The sequence below is a fragment of the Vidua macroura genome, chromosome 7, assembly GCF_024509145.1.
Source record: "Vidua macroura isolate BioBank_ID:100142 chromosome 7, ASM2450914v1, whole genome shotgun sequence".
NCBI lineage: Eukaryota > Metazoa > Chordata > Aves > Passeriformes > Viduidae > Vidua > Vidua macroura.
Genome location: NC_071577.1, coordinates 6932940 through 6946755, shown reverse-complemented (window position 1 = coordinate 6946755; position 13816 = coordinate 6932940). Strand labels below are relative to the sequence as shown.

Below are 13816 nucleotides of genomic sequence, written 5' to 3'. Positions count from 1 at the left end.
TGAATACTTTCTTTGTTCTAAATTTTCTAAGTTCTTCTCTGTGAGGGTGGTGAGGTCCTGGCACAGGGTGCCCAGAGAAGCTGTGGCTGCCCCTAGATCACTGGAAGTGTCCAAATCCAGTCTGGATGGGGCTTGGAGCAGCCTGGTGTAGTGGAAGGTGTCCTTGCCCATGGCAGGGGGTTGGAAGGAGATGAGCTTTATGGTTTTTTCCTACCCAAACCATTCTGTCCTTCTTTAATTCTGTGATTCCTCATTTACTATCAATCCTCAGAACTGTGTCTGTTTCCTCTGCAGGAGTGGAACTCTTCAAGCAAGGAGTACTACAGCAGTATGGTGTGAAGGTCCTTGGTACCTCAGTTGAATCCATCATGGCTACAGAGGATAGAAAGCTTTTTTCTGATAAACTAACTGAGCTAAATGAAAAGATTGCTCCTAGCCTTGCAGTGGAATCGGTAAATCAGATAAATTTGAAGATGTGATTGCTATTACTGTTGCCCATTTGACTTAGTGAAGATATTTCTCATTTTGTAGAGTGAAAGTTGAGTGCTGTGGATGCTGTAGTGTGTACAGCACTCCTTGGTGATAAATGCTGGGTCACCATTATTTAAAATGAGTGAAAATGCAGTTAAGCACTGCAAAAACCTAACCCAATTTGCCAATTGACAAGAAAAATAAGTCATATTGGGGTGACTCCTGTGCTGCAGCACAAAAGTATGTGACATGTCAGGTGTACTTTTCCTAAATTGTATACAAGCCATTTAGAGTTAGAATTGGTGATCCCCAAAATCAGCATGATTGAAATCTTCCTTGAGGATGGGAGTATGAAAACAGAAAATTTTGGTGGAAAGGTCTGTTCAAGTTTGGAGGAAATCAAACTGGTCTTAAACTGGGATGTCTTTAGGAGGGGATATTTCATGCTGAAGTCTCTGAAGATAGATCATATAAGGACATTGTCCATGGCAGGTCAAGGAAATCCACATACAGCTAAGGACAGAAGTCACCTCCTTGAGTTGCATGTTCCAGATTTCTGCTATTTAGCAGAAAAATGGAATGTTAAAAAGTGAACTTCTATTATTTTATCTTCAGACAGTTTAGTATCTTACTAATGGGATTTCCAGTTAACCTTGTAACCAGAGTTGAAGACTTTATTTATCTGAATTGCTATCTATTTCTGAAGTGTATTCCCCTCTCCTTTAAGGTTGAAGATGCTCTGAAGGCAGCTGAAAAGATTTGCTACCCTGTCATGATCCGTTCTGCCTATGCCCTTGGTGGTCTGGGGTCTGGCATATGTCCTGATAAGGAAAGTTTGGTGGACCTTGGTACAAAGGTGTGTCTGGAACTGCAAACTTGGAGAATATCTAAACATCTGATTTTCTTAAATACTAATTTCTAATGTCATAGACATACACTGGAATTGTACATACCTTACATTTTATCTTATCTGTAAAATGTTGCCCTGATTAGGAACTGCCCTTTTTTCATCATTCCTGCTGACAGATAATGAAAATGGCTCAATGACAGGTCTTTTAAATTCATGACAAGACATAATTTGAGCAAGTTTTTTAGCAGTTTTGGTCTGAAAGGAAATACCTTGGTCTAGATTCACCTACTTTCAAGAGTAAATTATTATGAACATTGTCAAGGAAGTGGAAACGTTTGAAATGCTGAGTGATAGTGTGGTCTTAGAGACAGAAGGCTGGGAGGCTTGGGCCTCTTCTGTGTTTTTGTCTAAAGATGGTAATTCTCCTAGGTCAAAAGCTCATTTAGCAGGATGACACTTCATAATTTGACAACTACCAGCTGTCTCTGCCTATGAAGACAGATCTTTTTCTTTAGAAAATCTGGGATTGTTTAAACATTTGTTGTGAAAAGTAAACAGATAATTGAGGAAAACAAATCAAACGCTTTTTTCCTTGTCAAAAATGCAGAATTTCAGGAAATAAAACTCTATCCCTATGGGTCTCTTGAATTCTTAGGTTTGTCTTTCCCTGGTTTGCTGAGCCTCTTAATCTTTCACTTATCTCTAGAAAGAAATACTGCAGATGTCACTAAGAGCTGTATGTGCAAATGATTTCTTTGTGTTCCCCACCTCTGCTGTCATGCAAACAGACTTTGGGTCTGGTGTGCTCAGTGCTGAACAAACTCTGCTTGGGTAGTGTCAGCTGTGGCAGGCTCAGGGGACAGGACTGGCACACGTGGGGAAGGCAGGGGGGCAGGAATTCCATCTTACATATCCATGGTGAGGTTGGAAACATGTCACTTACTCAGGCTCACTGGGCTATGCTTAGAGGGAGCAGAAATTCACCCATAAACCCTGGGAGTGCAGCTGTCTGCCGGGTTTATATCAAAACCTTTTTCAGTAGGGAAACCCTGTTTTTTTCAGCAGGCGAACCTAATTTTGATCAGCACATTGTGATGATTTTATTTTTTTTTAAGTAAGCCTGCTGCCTATCAGCACTCTCAGATTCCTGTCTGCAGGGCTGTTCCCAGTTACTACTTCTGCCAGGTGGTACTTCATCCTAAGTTTGAAGTCTGGCATTTCTACTTGTTAAATGTCATCCCATTAATCATGGCTTAATGCTAAAATTGATCTGGATCTCTCTGCAAGGCCTCCTGCCCCACAGAGTTTACAGCACCTCCCAGTTCAGTATTGATATTTGAAAATTTACAGTGAAAACCAATTTGGGTCTTGTTGAATTAACTTGAATTTGGATGCTCATTTCCAGCCCAGCAGTTGTGATTTGTAGTAATTCAGTGAACTGGATTTTCAGCACCAGACTGAACTGTTTGCAATTCAGATGACTGAACACTGGGTGTTTGATAGCTCAGCTGGTTCAGGTAACCTGGCCTTGAGGTTGTGTCTCCCAAGTCTGCTCATAGAGTGAGAGAAGGCTACAGGAGCATCCAGGACTGGTTTGCAGGAGTGGTTAGGTGTTCCTGCTACATCCCCACCAAGTCAGTGCCTGCTTAAGCCAGTGTGAAGTGCCATTCCTCTAACCTTTTTTCTTTTTTTTATATGTGATTTTGGCAACTGAGCTAAGGGCAGCATTTAAGTAACAGCTTGAGTTAATGACAGATGGGAGCAGACTGAAGAGCCAATTCATGGGCAGCATTATAACGAGAAGCTTTGCTAAAGGATGGATTGATAATGTGCCCATCACTTTCTAGGGTTTTAAGCAAGTATTGATTAATGTTTTCTATCTGCTAATATTAAAGCCATGTATTCCCTTAGATGATGCTCATTTACCAGCAAACTGTATTTTTCATTTTTGCCTCGTGTGCTGAGGAATACTTTCAAGATTAGTTTAAGAATAAATCATGACCCTTGCCTCTGGTTAGTATGCCAGTGATGAGCAGCATTATTAATGCTATTAATTACGTAGTGTTTGCTGGCACCTACGCTCCCATCACTCAGTCATTTTGCTTTTTGCAGTGCTCTCCTCTTGAAGTCCTTGGGGCTGCCCACATAAAAGCGTGTCTGTTGCATGACTGAAGCCTTAGATGTTTTTATATTCCTCTTTGTTATTTATATACTGTTGCAAACACACATGCCCAATCCTTTTTTTCCCCATTATATCACATACATATTTTCAAATGTGCCTTTCAAATCACAGTAAAGCAACTTCTAAGAAAGAAAGCAAGAAATAAGAAAGTACTTGTTATCAATGTTATGAACTTATTTTCATCTTTCATTTGGTGTGGGATGTCTGGAGATAAGTCTTAAATGTGCAATATGGTCAAATAAGGGGTTTGGTGCAGGTTTTTGGGGGGAGTGTTGTGGGTTTTTTGGTGTTTATTTTCCCTAACCTATTCCCAGGCATTTGCAATGACTAACCAAATCCTGGTGGAAAAGTCAGTTGTTGGCTGGAAGGAGATAGAGTATGAAGTTGTGAGAGATGCTGCTGATAACTGTATTGCTGTCTGCAACATGGAAAACATTGATGCTATGGGAGTCCACACAGGTAGGCTTGGGCAAAGGCTGGCTCAGTGACTTTTTTTATGCAGCGCTGTTCTTCTTGATGTTATTGACAGACCTTTGTGATTGATAAAGTGGGCTAGAAAAATACTCTTCAGGTCCTGAATACAGCCAGATAGGGTGTGAAACAGACTAAACCTACACCTGTGATTGTGTTTTCCATAAGATTCCCGAGCCTGTCTCCAGCTCTGGGCTTCTGACTATCTGTGCTTTTCACCAGCTGTGCATGCACAAGTTGTAATCTCTGGTAATGTCATTACTAGTAGTGGGTTAGCAAAGACAGTGACTTGTGTGGCCACAATTTACAGCTGCTGAGCTGCTTCTCTTTTTCCTTCTCTGCTACCTTGTGACGAACAGGAGATTCTGTTGTGGTGGCTCCAAGCCAGACACTCAATAATGAGGAGTTTCAGATGCTGAGGGATCGTGCCATCAAAGTTGTCCGACATTTGGGCATTGTGGGAGAGTGTAATATCCAGTTTGCCCTGCATCCAACTTCCCTGGAGTACTACATCATTGAAGTTAATGCCAGGCTCTCGAGAAGTTCAGCTTTGGCCTCCAAGGCAACAGGGTAAGATTATTTTAAAAAAACAAAATGTTACAGAAGAAATGAATAAACAAAAAATTGAGGAGAGCAGAACAGAAAGAGAGAAGAAGGGATTTGGATCAATATATTATTTAAATAAGTAGATGACAGCTACAAGGAGAAAGAGTTGTAGCATCTGCCTTCCATGTAGTTAAAACATTGAGTTGTAGCCCACATTTTCATCAAGGAAGACTGAAGTTGGCTGTAGAGAGAATTCTGGAGCAGTCAGGTCAGTAACGTACAGATTTCTGCATGGGAAGCTTCTAAGAACAGCTCTTGTCATCATCTGTTAGGTTTGACCCTTGGAGGGTTGGTCCTGCTGGGAGATGGAGGGTGGGGTTAGTGAGCCCTCCAGGTCATTCCAGCCTGCTGATGCTGTTATTACAAATGGAAAAGCTCCCAGGAGGCACGTGTGTGGGAGCCTAATCCTTGCAAAGCACATCCACTGTATCCATATGTTGGCTGCAAATCATCTCTGGGACCCAGAGGGCAGAGTTATTAATGAGCTGTCTGTCAGATTGATGCAAATGGCATTGCTAGCTGCCTTTGTTTTGTTGGCTAATCATAAACTAATCAAGATAAGGATGGTCAAAGCAGGCTGTTTAAAAATTGGCTTCTTAATTGTACTTTGTGGATGCTGTTGAGAGGCACAAATTAATCTCTAATTTGCAGTTCTCAACAACTCTTATGGTTATTTAAGACCCATAGCAGGCTGGAGATAAGCCATGTTGTTGGACAGTGGGTGTTTGATTGTTTTCTTTTTCAATGACAGACTTGCAGCGAAACATATCTATTAGAGTGGGCTCACAGTGGACGTGACAGCTACTGGAAGGGGTGGCATGGTGGATAAAAAAGCAAGTCCCAGATCTAGGGAGGTAGCTCTGCAATGTGTTGAGGTAGGAGGCTGGGTGGGTCCTGCTGTGCTTGAGCACAGGAGCCTTCCCTTGTGTTGAGGAGGGATGATCACCTCACATCTGGATCCACTTCTGGGATTTGCAAACACAAAACTCTTTCCACTCTACTGTTCTCTACTTCTCCTCTCTGACAGGTATCCATTAGCATTCATTGCTGCCAAAATTGCCTTGGGGATTCCCTTGCCAGAAATCAAGAATGTGGTGACAGGCAAAACCTCTGCTTGCTTTGAGCCCAGCCTGGATTACATTGTGACCAAGATACCCCGCTGGGATCTGGACCGTTTTCAGCACACTTCCAACCGGATTGGGAGCTCCATGAAGAGTGTGGGAGAGGCAAGTGCAAGACTCTCACCTTCCATTCCACCCCTTGGGAAAGCAATTTCTCCTACTTGGAAACCAGAGTGTCTATCTTCAAGGACCTAATGAATTGGAGGATATATATTAAGCTCAAATGATTTTTTATCCAGTACTATAATTAATGGAAATTAGTTAGGACTCTGTGTAATGTTGGCTATCACTGTATGGTTTGACTCCTAAAGGAGGAGATCACTATGGATCACCTGGGGTTGACTTCATTCCTAGCACTCACTCCAGGGCTCTCAGAGTTATTTTTTAGTTTGAGGTTCTGTAGTGGTGGTTAAATACAGTACAATTACAGAAGTAGTAGTGTGTTAAGATGTTCAGTGGTGCCCATGAGCTTTCAGTTCTTCCCAGGTTATTTGTCCTCTGTGTTAAAACCATATGCCAGATCTCAGCCTTGAAATCCAAACACCAATTGTCATCTTGCTCTCAAGTTTTGACTTCTTTTAGAGATAAAGTCTCTTACATCAGATTTTAAGATGTCTGGACAGTAACAGTATTTTCAGACTATGTTTTAAAAGGGGGAAATGAGACAAAATAATTAAATTATCTACTTAATTAATTACATATCAGCTACCAAAGCAAAATAATTATTTGTGTATTTTTTCAGTTGTCTTTTCAAATAGTTATTTTATTAAGTTATTTTGATATGCAAGATGCTCCTAATATCATTGTTGCTGTTGAACAAGAAGCCTTCATCAGAACTGGAAAGATTAATTAGAATTTGATCTTCATTGGCAGTTTTGGCTTTTAATGGTAATGAGGTGGGTTTTTGTTTTCAATGAGATGATGCTTCCTGATATTAACCCTCTCTGCTTAGGGGTTTTGGGACTGTTCTGTAGAACTGGAGTTCCTAAATGCATTTGCACCATCAGCTGTGGAACTTCCTGGCCACACATATGTACAGAAGGAGATGTTGAGTCTTTCCAGTCTGTCCATTTGTCACAGAAGCGCCTGAACCTGTGTCCTTTTCCAGGCAGGACAGAGATAAAGGGAGAGTCAGTGCTCTAACAGGGCAGGTGAGCTGAAGCAGGGATGGAGAAGCCCAAAGGATGGAGCTTGCAGCTGGTGGGGGAACTGAGCAAGAAGGTTAATCTGCAGGACCTGTGGGAAGGAAATGGAGTCTTTGAAGCAAAGAGTTTCTTGCCACTGTGTCTCTATTAGCATGGAACAGTCATCTCCCCAGGCCTGAACTTGAAGCCAGATCGCAGCACCTACTGCATTTTTATTAATTGAACAGTCTGGCCTGGCTTTTTCTGAGCTCTGTTGTGCTGGGCAGTGGGCCTGGAGCTGTGAGAAAAGAGAAAGCGATGTTATTTTTCCTTTTGACATTTTTCAGCGTTGTGTTTGAGAAGATTTTTATGCTGTTAAGGTTTCACTGCACTGGGAAATAAAAATGTAAAAGTTTGAGAAAGAGCTTTGTTACCTCACAGATTTCTAGACAGGAAGGCTTGTTTTCTTATTAGATATGGTGTCAAGACTGAAGGAAGGAAACCCCAGTGCTGGTATGCCAAGGAGGAGTAATCATTTAAGAGAACCCTCACAGGGGAGAGTTAGATGTAATTTAAAGGAAGCAGGAGCAGGTTTCCCCTGAACCTTAAAATTCACACTGTGAATTTCTATCTCTAACAGGCTGTTAAACAGAACTATTCTTTTATATTACTATACCCATGCTGCTGCATAATGTTTCCCTCTACCAGAGTGCCTCCCTTAAAGCAGTTTACAGAGGAGAGCAGCATCCTCCTGTGTGTTACAGACAGGGAGATGGAAACCAAAAGTACAGTCCACCAAAAGCAAAAAGCCAACCAGTTGCTTGTCTGGAACTCCCCATTTGATACCATGAGCAGAGTCAGATCTAGAACTGGGGCTACCAAGGCTCACTCAGCAGGACTATCTTAGGGAGGAGTCCAAAGGCTTCCATCTCTGTGTGTGCTTGTCCTTGTGGCTGGAATTGTCCCCACCCCGTCAGTCAGGGCACAGCCAGGCTTGGCTCACTGTCGCTCATGTGGATGTGCTCTCCCTTACAGGTCATGGCTATCGGACGCACGTTTGAGGAGAGCTTCCAAAAGGCCCTGAGGATGTGCCACCCCTCAGTGGATGGCTTTGTTTCACAGCTGCCTATGAATAAAGCCTGGCCAGCCATTGTGGATCTCCAGAAGGAGCTCTCTGAGCCATCCAGCACTCGGATATATGCAATAGCCAAGGTAACAAAAGATAGAAAGACCTTGACCTACATCCCTTGAATTGGTGCTACAGGATTGGGTCAGCTGAGGTGACAAAGGCTGAGTATTCTTCATTCCCTTGCTTCTCTCTGTCAAGCTCACTGGGAGTGCTTTGAGTAGGATTCTTGCTTATGCTTTCTGCATCTTCCATGTTCAGGCAATGTGTTTGCCTTTTGATGGTACAATCTTAGCCTGTGCTCACTGCATTCAGCATCAGGTGCATTCTGGTGTGCTTTAGTTCATAGCTGGGTACTGGTGGACACCTGGATTACTTTCCTCTCCTATGAGATAAAATTTGTCTGCTAAACATTGGCTAGTGTTCAGCCCTGATTTATACTAGTGTGTCAGTCAAAATAGGTCAGGTTTGCAGATTACAAAGGTATAAATGAAGATCCTTTTGAGAGCTGAAAAAAAGGATGATAAAGAATGGCAAGCTGCATTGTCTACTTGCAATGGTTGTATTGGTATGGGCTTAAAACTAAAAGAACTACACAACTCTATGTTAAATTTCACAGACAAGAAATCCCCTGTTCTTCAAAATCAACTTACCTTCCTTAGCAGTCTTTTGACCCCTCTCCTGTCACACTGGTCAAATTACTTCAGCCTTGAAGGTGCCTGTGTAACAGGGAGTGTTATTGGAAGGGGACTTGGGTGAGAGTTTATTTCTTCCTTCATCTTCTCAGTGTTTGCCTGTGTATATCATGTGGTAAATGTGGAGTTAGTTACTTCAGAAGGTAAGTGCAATTTCATACTTTGGTTTTGCTGCAGGTAACATGATCATCTGTCTATACTCTCTATGAAAAGGGGGGCACAGCTGTCTTTTACAGCTCCTACTTACCTGGATGGCTTGATTTTTTTCTTTTTTTTTTTTTTTTTTTTTTTTTTTTTTTTTTTTAAGATTGCAAACCTTCCTGGCAGGGAATGCCCAATTACTCTTTTTTTGTGCCCCTGACTTTGTGTGGTGGAGTCTTTAAGCCTTTTGTGCTCATGTGTAAGTACATCTCATTACACCTCCACATGAGTGAGGAGCTGAGCCTGTGCTGTGTTAGTCAAAAGGTTTCACGTAGCTGTTCCTCTTATAAATGGCCTGAAGAAAAATCACCAAGTGTTTTATAAATATGTGTCTTGTCCAGCTGTTCCCTCTTGCTTTTCAAGCTGGGAAGTGCATGTCTTCATCCTCCAGCAGCTGTGTTTTGTCTTTATTACAGCCTTTTTCTTGTGACTGAGAGAAAAATCTTACTTCCTAAATCTCTGAGTGGTGCAGAGAGATTTTATGAAAGATTAAAGTTAGACCCATGTTAACACAGGATATCTGGAGAGATGAAGGTGAGTTTAGGTCCCACTGAACACTGGTATTTTCACTGGGATCTGTTGAAAAAGCAAGAAAAAACTTAGTCCCTCCTTATAAAGATTTGCCTCTGCCCAACACAGTGCATGGATCCATCCCCATTAATAAGTGAGGCAAGCAGTACAAGTAAGAGGTGCTTCTGGCACCTGGGGCTGTCTGCATGGAAATCCCTTCCCAGCTTGTTGACCTTTAAAAGCCCACGTTAAGTTCCCATTAGCCATCAGCTCCATTTGAAACAGGATGGACCTTTGTTATATTTTATGTTTTCTCCTCTCCTCCCCACTAGTCAGCCCTCCGAGACTTTTTACTTTTTTTACTTTCTTCTTTGCCTGTTGGATGATGACAACAGCAACTGTTCAGGTGCAAGGAAAGGGAGCTCAGCTGCCATTCAGAGCTATTGCTGTTGTAATGGGGCTCCCTGTTGTCATGTAAAAGAAGGCACAGGAGAGAGGCTGACATAGATGAGACTTGTTCCTTGGCCAGAGTGGGAGTGCTGCAAGGATGGAACAGCCTGATGAGCAGGGATGCTCAGCTTGTGTCAGGTGTTTTCTGCTCCTCTTAAGGTTGTGTGCAAGTGGCCTCAGAAGGCTCAGGCTGTGGAGTTGGTGCACGCTCTGATTCACAGCAGGGCCCTGGTCTCCTAGCTGTCCACACTGCAGATTGTGCAGTTTGCACTTGTGCTGCTGCCCATAGGCAGCTAAATGCTTTCTTTGGAGAGAAGCAAGAATGGAACTGAAGCAACAAGGGTGCTGTCCCTAGAGAAAGCATAGGCAGCTGAGCTGCCCTTCATTGCTTGGCCTGGAGGCCAGGCTTGCCCCATGGCTCTTGGTGTGAAGGCAGTCCTGTAAACCCCAGTCCCTGCTGGATGGGATGCTCTTGAAGTTGAGCAGGGCTCTAAAGTCACACTGTCCTGCTGTGTCTCTCTTCCCCTGCTTCCATGGTGTGTTTTGGCTGTACTTCATGTAGGTTTGAAGAGAGGAAAGCCATTGGAGTTCAGGGCCTCCCTGAACAAATTCTACACCGTTGCCTGGAAACCTGATTTGCCCCTGGAGTGTGGTGATAGGGAGCCAGAAATGTCTGCAAACTCATTTTTCTCTCCCAGTCTCCAGATTTATGCAACAGGAATGAAGATGGTTGATTTTCTCTGTCCCTCCTCTGATGAATGAGTGGAAGGGATAAATTTTTTTTTTTCAGTTTTCTTTGGAGATCCTTGAGACTTTTTAAATAAAGTTCCTAACCAGCTTAAGAGCATGTGGTCATGCTGCCTGTGTGGCTCAGGGACCATTGACTGAGAGCTGGAGATCCTGAAGATGTGCGAGTCTGCATGTGTTCTGTAACAGATGGACAGGAAAAAAGACCTGCTCACATCCCACTAATGTGGCAATGTGACCTCACCCTCCAAGCACTATAGAATCAGGATGGGAAGGACTCCTTAGCAGTTGCCTCAGACCAGTAGTGTACCCAGAAATGTCTGAGAAGCCCAGCTTTGTCATTGCCAGTGCTCAGGGACTGCTGAGGACCCCAGGCTTGTCACTGTAGGCATTGGGAAGAGCAGTGGCTGTTGGATACCAGGAATGAGCTGAAGACTGGGCACTCTTAAAGGAGCAAAATGTGTTAGAGGTTTTCACCACTGCTTGTGAGCACACAGGGAATTGCAGGGAGCAGTTGTTACCTCTCAGAACAAGAGGATAATTGCAAGAGGGAGATAGAGGCAAGCTGACTGGGAATTCTTTAGGAAAGGCAGAAGGTGGTGACAGTATTTTGCAGAGAGCTACCACCCATCCCTTGTCCATGTGGTTGGTCCCTCCCTGAAGTGACCCATTTCTCTGAGCTGGCAGAAGGTCTCCCCATTGCTGAAGCCCATGGTGATGATACCAACATTGTGCCCAAGTTTTGTAGCTCAGGGGGAAAAACGCTGGGGTGCAGTGGACCAAGCTCATTCCTGGATTAATTCTGGAATTTTCTTCAATGGCATTGCTCTGGCTTTGTTCCAGGGATGCTGCCCTGCAAGAAAACAATTACACATGGTAAGAAATTAATGAGTCTGATTACTTTAGCTCAGCAAAGATACCGTGCTGGCATTATCATTGTGGTTGATTATAGTTGCTTTGTCAGGAGAGTTGTAACTGTACACCACTGGTGAGACTCAAGAAATTGCATTGATATAAAATACATCATATTGAGGGCTCTCTGAGGTGCTGGGGTTTTTTAATATTATGATGTTTTGTAACCCATTGTCTTATGAATAATACATCTGTGGGGTTCCTTTATACCACATAGCCGTAAATAATTGATGTAAAAAAAAACCCATCGATAACCCCAGCAAGAAAGAAGGGAAATTTGAATGGTCTTGACATTATCTTGAGGTAGAGTGAGAGAAGCTAGAGCTGTGCTGTAGCTGCAAGCATCACCCAGGACCTGACTTTGCCTTGCTCCAGAGGTAATGCAAGGCCACATGCTTTGATTCAGTCCTGTAGGGTAATCAAGGTTTATGCTCCAAAGCAAAACATTCCATCACATCTGAGAATCTGGAGCTTCCTGTTTTACTTTTGCAGCTAGGAGGTTGGCAGTGGGCCTGAGATTTAGGCAACTTGAGTGGTAAGAGGTGTAGATGGACTGGTCACTGCAGCCTGAATGTGGCTCCCTGTAGTTAGCTGAGCATGTTCTCAGTGGCCACCCAGCCTAGTTGCCATCAGCTTGTCTGGCTGCTGGCTCTGTGAAAAGCAAATTACCTCTTTCACTGAAACAGAAGCCAGCTTTTGGAACCAGAGCACAGGGAGAAGTGGCTGGGGCCTCCCTGTGCTCCTCATGGGGCACAGTTTCTGTTGTCGCAGGAGACAGGGTCAGGAGGTAGATGAACATTTGATTACTACGGCTTGATCTACGTAACTTTTTTTCTTTATGATATATACTTGCTGCTAGCTGTTTGCAGACTAGATCTGTATTTGTGCAATGTGTTTAAGGGGCTTGTTTGGTGCTGTCCTGTTTTTGGCAGGCCTTGGATGATGAAGTCCCTGTGGATGTCATTCATCAGCTCACAGCCATGGACAAGTGGTTCCTGTACAGGATGCGCAGCATCACAAACATGGACAAGATCCTAAAGGAAGTGAACAGGTAAAAAAGCCTTGTCCTAGGACACAACAATTCTTCTGGGAATCCTGCTCTGAAACCTCTGGTAAGCACAGATGAAGTCAATGCTGAGAAGTTTATTCAAGTCCTTGGAATAAACAGTGCTGTCTTAAAACCCAGTTCACTGTCTCAGTCAGCAGAAATTTTTGAGCACACTCCTTTTGGTAAAATAGCTCCTTGGATTATGGAAGTTATGGTTTATTTTGGAAAATCCTCAGTATCTCTGAGGCTAAGACTGGGAATGTGGATGGCCTGTGATGAGTAACTCACGTACGTAGGACAGAGTTACCTTTCAAACTCAGTACTGGACTTGTCCTGACTTACTGCACTTGAGGGTCACATACACTGCATTTTATTTCCAGCCTGGACTATTGATTTTTAAGCTTTTCTGCTTTGCTGTGCTCATGCAGCATGTGTGAGTATTGCTTTTGTACCACGCTTTCAAACATCTATGCTTCCAGACCTATTTAGATATAAATCTTCTTCCTTCAAGAAAAATGACCATATAAAAGCCAACAGAAAAGATAGCACTAAATTAAAGGAGTGAGCTATATTTCAGTTCAGACTCTTGCTGACTTGAGCTTTCCCTTCGTGTTTTACGAGGCTGGGAGAGCCTCCTTGCTGAGTTATTGGCCGAGTGATGCTGGCTTTTGTGCCTCTGGTAGCCGTTGTGCTCACACGTGTCACCACACGATGGCACTGGGAGCGCAGCGGAGGCAGCGAGCTCTGAGCCGCCCCTGGCTTCACCTGCGTCATCTCTGCTTTTTGACCAGCTGTGCGCTCTTAATTGAGCAGCTCTTGCTCTCCCTTGCACCCGGAACAACCGGGATCTGGAGCCAAACAAAAATGAATGTGGAGAGAGATGTGGTATAAAAGGAGTAACTTGATTATTTGCAGAAATCTGTTGTTTGGCTGCAAAAGTTTTTTGTCCTCTAACATCTATGTCACATGGCATTTGTATCTGGTCTCTTAAACATGTATGTGCAGCTCCTGAGGAAAAAAGCCAACATATGCAGAATCAGTTTGAGCTTGTCTCTGTTGGAGTGGCATGCTCTGGAATAAGGTCCCAGAGGCTGGCTGCATCCTCAGCTGGTTTAAATCCAGCATCATCCACAGAAGCTAATCTTCCTGAACCCTCCCGAGGTTCCTTTCCCTTGCTCTGCAATGGGTGGCAGGTGATTATACGACCAGTGAGCAGTAGGTGGTACCACCCTACACACTTTTTATCCTTGTGGTGCCCAGGCAGCAGGCTGTAGAAGCAGCCTGCTACAGAGAGCCCTTGCA

At 43.5% G+C, this 13816-nt stretch overlaps 1 protein-coding gene across 1 annotated transcript in view; it reads left to right on the top strand.

Annotated features, from left to right (window-relative positions):
• Nucleotides 1-13816, top strand: part of CPS1 (carbamoyl-phosphate synthase 1) — a 92682-nt gene that overhangs the window by 31160 nt on the left and 47706 nt on the right. Inside the window, exons 15-21 of the mRNA XM_053982082.1 lie at nt 295-452; nt 1199-1327; nt 3818-3962; nt 4334-4544; nt 5608-5806; nt 7861-8037; nt 12399-12517. Of these exons, the coding sequence (XP_053838057.1) occupies nt 295-452; nt 1199-1327; nt 3818-3962; nt 4334-4544; nt 5608-5806; nt 7861-8037; nt 12399-12517 (1138 nt within the window). The remainder of the gene's footprint in view (nt 1-294; nt 453-1198; nt 1328-3817; nt 3963-4333; nt 4545-5607; nt 5807-7860; nt 8038-12398; nt 12518-13816) is intronic.